At 42.9% G+C, this 11,667-nt stretch overlaps 1 protein-coding gene across 3 annotated transcripts in view; it reads right to left on the bottom strand.

Annotated features, from left to right (window-relative positions):
* Nucleotides 1–6,996: 6,996 nt before the first annotated feature.
* The window catches only part of LOC122878304, a 7,966-nt gene continuing 3,295 nt past the window's right edge, over nucleotides 6,997–11,667 (bottom strand). The window contains exons 1-5 of one of the 3 annotated variants that reach the window (XR_006378444.1): nucleotides 9,915–11,667; nucleotides 9,439–9,513; nucleotides 8,736–8,875; nucleotides 8,233–8,467; nucleotides 6,997–8,131 (exon numbers count right to left, since the gene is read on the bottom strand). The exon at nucleotides 9,915–11,667 is cut by the window's right edge and continues 3,295 nt beyond it. Coding sequence is in view for 1 of the 3 variants with exons in the window: in XM_044200963.1 (XP_044056898.1) it covers nucleotides 7,969–8,436; nucleotides 8,736–8,875; nucleotides 9,439–9,448 (618 nt within the window). In the remaining 2 variants the exon portion in view is untranslated. Of the gene's footprint in view, nucleotides 8,468–8,735; nucleotides 8,876–9,438; nucleotides 9,573–9,914 lie in introns of those variants that run through there. The other 2 variants (XR_006378443.1, XM_044200963.1) reach the window with 2 other exon arrangements.

Here is an 11,667-nt window from a genome sequence, read left to right on the forward strand (position 1 = left end):
GGATCTTAGAGAGAAAGGGAAGGTTAGATATAGGTCTATAGTTGGCTAAAACCCCTGGATCAAGAGTGGGCTTTTTAAGAAGCGGTTTAATTACAGCTACTTTAAAGGACTGTGGTACATAGCCTGTTAATAAAGACAGATTGATCATATCCAGTAAAGAAGTGCTAAGGGTAAAACGTCTTTAAGCAGCCTAGTTGGAATGGGGTCTAAGAGACAGGTTGATGGCTTAGATTAATTAATTGTCGAAGTCAGCTGAAGAAGGTCGATAGGAGCAAAGCAGTCAAAATATATATCAGGTATACAGTTGTTTCTAAGGTTCCTGTGTTTGAAGATAAATCAGTACCGGTTGATGGCAGGACGTGATGAATTTCGTCTCTAATAGTTAAAACTTTATCATTAAAGAAGCTCATGAAGTCGTTGCTACTGAGGGCTATAGGAATACATGGCTCAGTAGAGCTGTGACTCTCTGTCAGCCTGGCTACAGTGCTGAAAAGAAACCTGGCGTTTATAGGTAGTTATGCACATAATCCATTTACATTTAATCATTATGATGTCACCCCTCCAAGCCTTTTCAACCTAATTTTGCAAGGAGTAATGCCATTAGGGAATATCATCAATTATATTCAACAACTGGGAAGAATCTTAAAAACAACGCTGTATCCATAACAGCTCACATGTCCTTGGGCAAGACACTGAACCCCAAATTGCTCCCGAAGGCTGTGCCACCGGTGTGAGTGTGTGTGTCTGAGTCAGTTTCTTTGTTCTGATGAGCAGTTGGCCATCAGTGTATAAATGTGTGTAAATGGGGTGAATGTGATATGTAGTGTGAAGCGCTTTGAGTGGTCAGAACACTAGAAAGGCACTATAAAAATACATTACATTTACCTCGTGTTGGCTTCCACCGGGATCTCGCATCAGTCTTACACCTGGGTGTGAGTTAATAACTGTAGGAACGTGGCGCCATTCTACTGTCTGTCCTTTGTTTCTCAGTCGAGCCTCTTAGTGAAGGCTTCAGCTTTTCCAGGTCGGCCGGTCTTTGTCCCTCACACGTCGTGAGGCGAGGCAGGCCCAACAATGCATTAGAGAAGGTCGTGTGTTGGCTGGTTTATCATATGTCAATGCCAGTGTGTCAGAGGGCAGGAATTGTGTTTTAAACGCCGCCATGCAGCATGATGCGACAGTGGTGTAGTCAACATCGTTGATTCCATATGAGCGCAGCTCAAACTGAAAGTCAAACACCCGATGACGCACTGTATTGTACCAGTGCATGAAATCAGACCTTTCTTTATCTGACATGTTATCATATCCATAAAAGTATGGCTCAGGGTACGCACCTACATAGTTAGCATTCTCGGCAGTGTTGAATAGGTGTGGAAAATAACCTTTTTTGGCATCTTCAAAATCTAACGCAGAAGGAATTGTAGTAGTTTTCCTCATACAGTTAGAGCCATAGTTATTTTGGGTGGGGTGGCTCTCGTGCTGGTACCGGTCCAGTTTTTTAGTGCCGTGATTATGATGAAAAACTAGAATTTTAACACCCATATGCTGTTCAAATTTTGATAAATCTGAAAATGAGACTTTGTGGTGTGGATTAAGCTCTACATTTGCATGGATTTGTCGCGCTTGTTCTTGAATTTAATTCTCGGACGGGTGGGTGTACGTGGCGTGCTAAACACATGGAGAAGCACAAGTTATTGTCTGTGTATGATGGGACACAGAGACATGCCTGTTTCTTTTGAATAACCTGATCACACGATATGTTTCCCAATTAGCGCCTCACGTCGCCACATTTATTTAAGGCGGCTGTATAAAAGGTACAAACACGAAGTGGGGGGGCATCGTTGTTCCAGTTTTGAGCCGGGAGCAGAGGAAGTAACACCCGGATCAACGTCTGTAAATGGGGGAGCCGGCAGTATTTCGGGATCTCTGTGTAAAAAGGGCTTGTTTCAGAGTGGGTGTGTGTGTGTGTGTGTGTGTGTGTGTGTGTTTCAGTGTGTTTTAGTGTGGATGTGTGTGTGTGTGTGCGTTTCAGTGTGGATGTGTGTGTGTGTGTGTGTGTGTGTGTTTCAGTGTGTTTCAGTGTGGATGTGTGTGTTTCAGTGTGGATGTGTGTGTGTTTCAGTGTGGATGTGTGTGTGTGTGTGTGTGTGTGTGTGTTTTCAGTGTGTTTTAGTGTGGATGTGTGTGTGTTTCAGTGTGTTTCAGTGTGGATGTGTGTGTGTGTGTGTTTCAGTGTGGATGTGTGTGTGTGTGTGTGTGTGTTTCAGTGTGTTTTAGTGTGGATGTGTGTGTGTGTGTGCGTTTCAGTGTGGATGTGTGTGTGTGTGTGTGTGTGTTTCAGTGTGGATGTGTGTGTTTCAGTGTGGATGTGTGTGTGTTTCAGTGTGGATGTGTGTGTGTGTGTGTGTGTGTGTGTGTTTCAGTGTGTTTTAGTGTGGATGTGTGTGTGTGTGTGCGTTTCAGTGTGGATGTGTGTGTGTGTGTGCGTTTCAGTGTGGATGTGTGTGTGTGTGTGTGTGTGTGTGTGTGTTTCAGTGTGTTTCAGTGTGGATGTGTGTGTTTCAGTGTGGATGTGTGTGTGTTTCAGTGTGGATGTGTGTGTGTTTCAGTGTGTGTGTGTGTGTGTGTGTGTTTCAGTGTGGATGTGTGTGTGTGTTTCAGTGTGTCTGTGTGTGTGTTTCAGTGTGGATGTGTGTGTGTGTTTCAGTGTGGATGTGTGTGTGTGTTTCAGTGTGGATGTGTGTGTTTCAGTGTGTGTGTGTGTGTTTCAGTGTGGATGTGTGTGTTTCAGTGTGTTACAGTGTGGATGTGTGTGTTTCAGTGTGTTACAGTGTGGATGTGTGTGTGTTTCAGTGTGTGTGTGTGTGTGTGTTTCAGTGTGGATGTGTGTGTGTTTCAGTGTGGATGTGTGTGTTTCAGTGTGTTTCAGTGTGAATGTGTGTGTGTGTTTCAGTGTGGATGTGTGTGTTTCAGTGTGTGTGTGTGTTTCAGTGTGTTTCGATGTGTGTGTGTGTGTTTCAGTGTGGATGTGTGTGTGTTTCAGTGTGGATGTGTGTGTGTTTCAGTGTGTGTGTGTGTGTGTTTGTGTGTTTCAGTGTGGATGTGTGTGTGTGTTTCAGTGTGGATGTGTGTGTGTTTCAGTGTGGATGTGTGTGTGTGTTTCAGTGTGGATGTGTGTGTGTGTTTCAGTGTGGATGTGTGTGTTTCAGTGTGTGTGTGTGTGTTTCAGTGTGGATGTGTGTGTTTCAGTGTGTTACAGTGTGGATGTGTGTGTTTCAGTGTGTTACAGTGTGGATGTGTGTGTGTTTCAGTGTGTGTGTGTGTGTGTGTTTCAGTGTGGATGTGTGTGTGTTTCAGTGTGGATGTGTGTGTTTCAGTGTGTTTCAGTGTGAATGTGTGTGTGTGTTTCAGTGTGGATGTGTGTGTTTCAGTGTGTGTGTGTGTTTCAGTGTGGATGTGTGTGTTTCAGTGTGTTTCGATGTGTGTGTGTGTGTTTCAGTGTGGATGTGTGTGTTTCAGTGTGTTTCAGTGTGTGTGTGTCTGTCAGGCAGCAGAAACGAGGTTATCTTTCGCCTTCAGGCTAATTAATTCTCTGATGTGGAGGATTTCAGGTGAAGCATCCAGAAGAGTATGATGTTCACACTCACCTGTCCATCAGACAGGAAACAACCAACAGGATGACCCATCCATCCACCCCGACCTCGTCCCTACACAGACTTTGTCATTGTGTATACACACACACACACACACACACACACACACACACATATATATATATATATATATATATATATATATATACAGTAGTTACTCTAGATGGCATTGCCCTGGCCTCCAGCAGCACCGTAAGGAACCTCGGAATTATCTTTGATCAGATTTATTGATCTGATTGATTTATCCTTTAACTCCCACATGAAACAAACTTCAAGGACTGCCTTCTTTCACCTACGCAACTTTGCAAAAATCAGGCACATCCTGTCTCAAAATGATGCCGAAAAACTAGTGCATGCATTTGTTACTTTTAGGCTGGACTATTGCAGTTCCTTATTATCCGGCTGCCTGAATAAGTCCCTTAAGACTCTCCAGTTGATCCAGATCGCTGCGGCACGTGTACTGACAAGAACTAGGAAAAGAGATCATATATCTCCAGTATTAGCTTCTCTGCACTGGCTCCCTGTAAAATCCAGAATAGAGTTTAAAATCCTTCTCCTCACCTACAAAGCTCTTAACGGTCAGGCACCATCGTATCTTAAAGTGCTCATAATACCTTATTACCCGACTAGATCACTGCGCTCCCAGGATGCAGGGTTACTTGTGGTTCCTAGAGTCTCCAAAAGTAGACCGGGAGCCAGAGCCTTCAGGTATCAAGCTCCTCTCCTGTGGAACCAGGTCCCAGTTTGGGTTCGGGAGGCAGACACCAGCTCCACATTTAAGAGTAAGCTTAAGACTTTCCTCTGTGATAAAGCATATAATTAGGGCTGGCTCGGGTGAGTCCTGAACCATCCCTTAGTTCTGCTGCTATAGGCCTAGACTGCCGGGAGACTTCCCATGATGCACCTCTCTCCTCTCTCCTCCTCTCCCTCTCCGTCTGTATGCATGTTTATCCCATTACTGCATGTTACTAACTCGACATCTTCTCTCTCCCGTAGTTCTGTGCTTTCTCGTCTCTCCTCTCTCCTTCTGTCGCTTTCAGCAGGTATTTCTGCCTCCGGAGCTGCAGAGTCTGGATCTGTGGTTGTGGGCCGCCTGCTGCCCCCGTGTTCCTGCAGAGTCTGGATCTGTGGTTGTGGGCCACCTGCTGCCCCCGTGTTCCTGCAGAGTCTGGATCTGTGGTTGTGGGCCGCCTGCTGCCCCCGTGTTCCTGCAGAGTCTGGATCTGTGGTTGTGGGCCACCTGCTGCCCCCGTGTTCCTGCAGAGTCTGGATCTGTGGTTGTGGGCCTCCTGCTGCCCCCGTGTTCCTGCTCAACAACTGCTACTACAGTTGTTGTTATTGGCTCTGTTACTGATGCTGTCATTATTACTCCTATAGCTGTCATTTCTATTATTATTACTTTTTTAATATTAATATAACATTACCATTACTTTATTACTATTTTAAAATTCTAGGTGGTATTTGCATTGTGCCTCCCTCTCCCCTCCCCTCTGTGTGCAATGAGATAATTTCTGTTATGAATTGGCGTTATATAAATGAATTGAATTGAATAGTAACTACAGTACACGAACCAGTAACTACCGAATCTTAGATATCCCTCATGTACGCACTAATGTTGGCAGAACTGGTTTCAGGTACTATGCACCTTTTTAAATGAACTGCAAACTGCCCTCAAACTACAGTCTTATATTCCCCTTGGAGATTTTATTTTATTTTTATTCAATTTTATTATCTGATGTTTTCAATGATTCTTGTAACTGTTTTAATTAATTACCTTCTTTATGTTGACAAGGACAACAAGCTCAACAAGGTAAACAAAAATTAAGCTACTATGTAGATATATATTTTTTTTTTAAAAGTAGAAAAAACAAAAACAGTAGCATTTGTAAACAGTAAGACAATTAGTGCAAATGGTGCTGAAATAAATATGATTAATGTAACAGGTTGCTTTATATATATAAGGTAAGTGGATATGACAGTATATACAGTATGTACAGCGTGCGTAGATTTAAGAAGTGATAATATTTACATAAACAATGAGATAAATTTGCAGTTGCAGTGAATGTTTGTCACAGGGTTATTGCACAGGGATATATGTTGTCCGATATATGATGTCCCACTGACACTAGTTCTTTTGTAAAAAAAAAAAAAAAAAAAAAAAAAAAGGACCTGGCATCTTAATTCACTTCAGGGGCATTTCCACTAACAGTAATAAAGTAGTTTAATAAAATGACATGTCTGATCAGTGATCACAGATTAGCCCTCAACCTACACCTGAAATGTAAATATATCAGTAAACTTATCCAGTGAAGACGTTTTTTAATTCTTTAATGGTAGCAACATTAAAAGTATAAATACTAACTGTTCATTCGTCACTGTTCAGACTGTCAGACGCGTAGTACAGCAGGTTACAGATCATCAGGTCAGGTATCCTCTATTTCTCACTCTGTCACTTGTCATCACATTAACTCCCTTTCAGCAGAAAACACACAAACCTGGCAGCTCTGCATGGATCTTACCTGTAACACTGTGAGGAGTTAATAAAAATACTGATGGGGACAATTCAGCAGCACCTTGACGTTTATAGTCACGTCTCTACTGTCCACATGCAAATCTACACCTGTAGGCTATTCACCAAAGTAAGTCTTTATCACACTGATCCAATAAAAAAAAAAACTTTTTATTTTAGGTTTCAGACTTCAAATCTGTCTTCTTCATTTTTACATAATATCTCGATGTGAGACTTTAGTCACCGTAAACCTTTATAGTTCCACCTTTCTGTATTCAGTGTTCAAAGACCTTCCTCTTATTATTATTATAATTATTATTCTTGTCATTAACTCGTATATGTAGTTTTAGTTTTAGTTTCTGTCTGTGAGTCAGAGCTCAAAGCTTCCTGAACAGGCGAGCGACTCGATGCCTCTCCTTAAATGTCACTGGACTGTTTTTACAATTCTGCCAACAGCCTCGACTGCACAGGAGCATGAAACCAGAGAGAGAGAGGGAGAGGAGGAGGAGGAGGAGGAGAGGAGGGAAAGGAAGAGGCTTGTTGGGTCAGTGCAGATCGCCTGCAGTGAGGTGAGGATGACTCCTCAGGAAGAGGAAGATCAGAGACAGAAAGGTCTGGAAATGCCAGAACAGCATCAGATGAGCTTTAATCAGTACATTAGACAGAAAACGTGACAGTTAATTTAATGTTTGAATCATGTCTCTCTCTCAGCCAAACGGCAGCGGCGGATGGCCGCCCCCCCTGAGTTTGGTTCTGCTTTTTTTGGTTGGTTTTTCCTTGCCGCTGTCGCCAAGTGCTCGCTCATGGTGGGATTTGTTGGGTCTCTGTAAATATTATAAAGACTTCGGTCTCGACCTGCGCTATAGGAAAAGTGCAATGAGATAACTTCTGTTATGAATTGGCGCTGTGTAAATTGACTTGAACTGAATTGTAAAAGCTGTTCTGGGATCAGCGGTGAAACATCAATTTGACAGTTCAGGTCTGTTTTCATGAAATATCATCAGTCAAACTTCTGTTCACATTCAGAGTCACGTCTAAACAGGTTCAGTCTGAATGACCTGAAGAGGTCTCACGCCGTCTGTATTACCCATGATTCTTTGGGAGCTGACTATGTGTGGATTTGGGGCAGACAAGTATCCCAGAATGCATTTCACATCAACCAGCAGCTTATGGTACATCTTTTAGCAATAACTGCATTATATGACAGTATATTACCACATTGTACAGTGTTTATTCAGTTCATGTTGGAGTTAACAGTTAGTTAATGTTAGTCTTATCTTTAGTCTCTAGCTCTTTATTTTATTATATTTAATATTTTCTAGTTATTGTATAGAATTTAGCCTTCTTATTATAATTGTTTCTCAGCTACCTCATTGAGTTATTTTGTGGGTTGTATGAAGTCAAGTCAAGTGAGAATGAGTGCTTCTGGTTTCGGTTTCAGTAATCTTGGTTACTGCTGGGTGGGTGATTGGCCCAAGCAGTCAGGGGGTGGAGTGAGATGGTGAGCTCTGGTGGATGCCCTATGCCCCTAAATGGGGTAGAGAAGTTTAAGTAAGTCAAGTCAATTTTATTTATATAGCCCAATATCATAAATCACAAATTTACCTCAAGGGGCTTTACAATCTGTACAGCACACGACACCCTCTGTCCTTAGACCCTCGATTTGGATAAAGAAAAACTCCCCCAAAAACCCTTTTAACAGGGAAAAATGTAAGAAACCTCAGGAAAAGCAATAGTGTTACATTACAAACAGGGCTGGACTCACACGCAGGACTCAGAAAAGGAGGTTAAATGTAATAAAAGGATTTATCGACTAAAGGGAAGAAGGGTGAGGGTGTTAGCTGGGGTTTGGGATCCGGAGCAGGCACAACGGCAGTGGAGGTATTGGCGGTGGAGATGGCGTGGCTGAGAGGAGCGTGGCTGGCAGGCAGGCAGAAGCAAACGGAGAGCAGGCAGGTGATCAGTGATCCTGAGAAACAAAGAAACACACGTTAGCGGATACAAAAGCAAACACGGAGCAAACAGACAAAGAGTTTCAGCATGAACAAGAGCTGGCCGACTAGTAACTACCACGAGGGTCGAAACAACAATCTGGCGACGACTGGATGAGCAGCCGGGGTAGATACACTGCAGACGATGTGCTGATTGGAGGCAGGTGTGTTGGCTAAGCGGAGTGATTGGAGGCTGAGAGTCAGGTCGGTGGGAGCATAGGAGTCGAGAGCCAGTGGAAGTAGACCGCCACATCCACGGAGACACAGGGCCGGGGAATAATGGCTTCAAACACAATGCAGACAAACTGTCACGGCTGTAACAAACGGAGGATGAAGTGGCTGCTGTAACTCTGTGATTTTCCTTTGGGATTAATAAAGTACTCTTATTAGTAGTATTTATTTATCTTAATTGTGACATTTAAAACAATTCTAAATGTCCAAGACATGGATACAAACAGCAGCTATAAAAATAACAAACTCCAGATGTATCTCTGATTATTTGCAGGTTCTCAGGTGTTCAGCAGCTGCTCCTTTCTTTGCCTGCAGGTGGCGATATCAGCAGGTCTAAACCAGTGCTGTTACCTTTGTGTCCTCTAGGGGGCGCATGTTTTGTCCTTGTTCGTCAGGATCACATGATGAGATCAACAGGAATCTCTTCAGTTCAAAACTGCGATCATAAATCGCAGAAAGTAGAGGCCAAGTGTTTCCTGCAGCTTCACTGGCTGTTCAGAGACAAGTTATTTTACAGTTTAGTCTCATATGAACAACAAGAGGACAACAGAACTTTTCATTTAATTTATTTATTTATAAGCACAATACACATGAGTCAACATTTCTGTAAATGTGCCAGTGTTAGTCAGCTGGCGAATTTTTATCTGCAGTCCTTCGACGAGATGTTATGAAACCAATTAAGTTATGGTTAAAAATTACAGACAGAAGTTACGAATTACGCCATGAAGACAACACAAAACAGCAAAACATGTGGACAATAATACAGCGACAATATCCACTATTCAGTACATGTAACCATGCAAGCAACACGAAGCAACAAAACACAGCTAAGTGATACTGATTATAACCATTTAATGACACATGCAGAGCAGCAATAAGCAATAAGACATAAATAAAATAGGACAATCATCATGTTGATCTGGATCAAATGTTAATAGCTGCAATTACAAGTAAGTAAAATGGTGACATAATCACTAAACACGTCAGCCATGCTACAGAGTTGTAAAATCATACCACATTGTTAATAAAATACTAATAAATACACCAAACATACCCAGCACCATGAAGAAGAGTGAATGGGCGCTGATTTCTTTCTTTCTTTCTCCACTTCATTTGAGGCCCTTTGGACCTAAAATCAAAGAAAAATATGATTCCAAAAAGATCTTTTCTGTATTCATTTGACCAACATCAGAGCTTTTATGTCTTTAAACAATCATGAAAACAGATGGGACTGAAACACCCTCCCCTCCTCCCCCTCCCCCTCCCCCTCCTCCTCCTCTGGGCTGTTTAAACCCTCAAGCTGGGTTGCAGGAGCAGGAAGCTGTGAATTATGGGATGAAGAGTGTTTGGTTGGAGCATTAAAACAGCAGGAGTCGACTCCAGTCTGTGAATCACACTGTGAGTTAACAAGTGTTTAAACAAGATTTGTTATTTCAGTCTGATGAGCTGAAACTGATGTTTTTCCATCAGTCGACTGACTTTCACCGTCTGATTATGTCAAGGTTTTCAGTCAAACAAAGACTTATTTACTCTATTATCTTCTGAACTGATCCACCAAGCGAGGAAACAGGAACTAACTGTCAGTCACTGCATTTTGTTCAAATCTGATGAAAACAGTTTATTTATGAGGAGGTCCAAAGGAGGTGCTGAGGAGATCACTAAGTTCTGTGGAGATGATATAGATTGTGAGTAGTTCTTTAGGAGGTGCTGAAAAGGTCCGAATGAGGTGCCAAGGAGGTGTTGAGGTCCTAAGGAGATGCTGAGGAGGCCCTAAAGAGGTGTCATGGTGGTTGAGGTTCTAAGAAGTTCCTGAGGAGGCGTTAAGGTCCTGAGGTGGTCCAAAGTGTTGTTGAAGAGGTTCTGAAGGGGTTCTAAGGAGGTGCTAAGGAAGTCGTGTGTAGGTCCCTAGGAGGTACTAAAAGTGATGAGGAGGTTTGGAGGAGGTGTTAAGGAGGTTATGAAAAGGTGCTGAGGAAATTCAGAGAAGGTACAGAGGAGATCCAACGAGATGATGAGGAGGTCATTAAGTTGTAAGGAGGTGATAAGGAGGTCATCAGTTGGTCCTTAGGAGTTAGCCTACTAAAGGTAATAAGGAGGTGTTGAGAAGGTCCTCAAGAGGTGTCAGGGAGATTGATGTTCCAAGGAGGTGCTGAGAAGATATTAGGAGGTGCTGAGGTGCTATTAACAAGGTCTCGAGAAAATGCTAAAGGTGTTGACTTTGTCCAGAGGGCAGAGGTGTTGAGGAGGTGCCATGAAGGTTGAAATTTTGAGGAGTTGCTAAGGAGGAGAAAGAAGAAGCTAAGGAGGTGTTGAGGTAAAATGCAGGTGATAAGAAAGTCCTGAGGACATCTTGAGGAGGCTGAGTTGGTGTTGAGGAGGTTCTAAAAGAGGTTCTTAGGACGTGTTGAGGCACTGAAGCGGTTCTGAAGAGGTGTCAAAGAGGTGTTGAGGTCCTGAGGAGGTGCTGAGGAGATTCAGAGAGGGTCCTGAGGAGCCCATTAAGTTGTAAGGAGGTGCTGAGGAGATCATTAGGTGTATTTGAGGACAATCGCGGCTCTGAGGACAGAGAGGGTCAGATACTGTACAGATTATAAAGCTCCTTGAGGTAAATTTGTTATTTGTGATATTATGATTTATAAATAAAGTTGACTTGATTAAGTAAAAGTGATAAAGAAGTTCGAAGGAGGTGCTGAGATGAGGAGGGGCTATGGAGGTGTTGAGAAACTTTTATTCGGTGAAATAACTCTGTCTACCTGTTCTCCTCTTTGTGTTCTCCTCTCTTCTCTGTGTTTTGGTTCTGTGTGTTTGAATGTTAATTATCTTTTTAATTCCAGCAGCTCGTCTGGGATTCACTTCAGCAGCTCGTTTCCACCCGACTGACTGCTGAGCTTCAGTCTCCAAACCTGCTGTTACTGTGTGTGTGTTTAGCGGAGAGAGAGAGGATGAATCACAGTGTCTGCAGGTGTCTCTCTACCTTCATCTCTGTGACCGAATCAGCAGCTGAAACTCTGATGTGTCTGACAACAAATTAAACGCCTTCGTGCTTCAGTCGCCGTCAGGTCAAAACTCAGGGTCACTGACACGACAGACTGTGTTACTGTGCATTTCTAAGTCTGAGGACTTTTCTGAGCTGAGCTTTTTCGTCTGTTCTTGTGAAACATCATTCACATTAAAGTCCATATCTGGACAATCTATCCATCCATCAATTTTCTGCAGCTTATCCAGGGCCAGATCGCGGAGGCAGCAGGCTGAGCAAGGTCCAGGACCACAGCTGAGGACTGGA

Source organism: Siniperca chuatsi, linkage group LG6 (genome assembly GCF_020085105.1).
Source record: "Siniperca chuatsi isolate FFG_IHB_CAS linkage group LG6, ASM2008510v1, whole genome shotgun sequence".
Lineage (NCBI taxonomy): Eukaryota > Metazoa > Chordata > Actinopteri > Centrarchiformes > Sinipercidae > Siniperca > Siniperca chuatsi.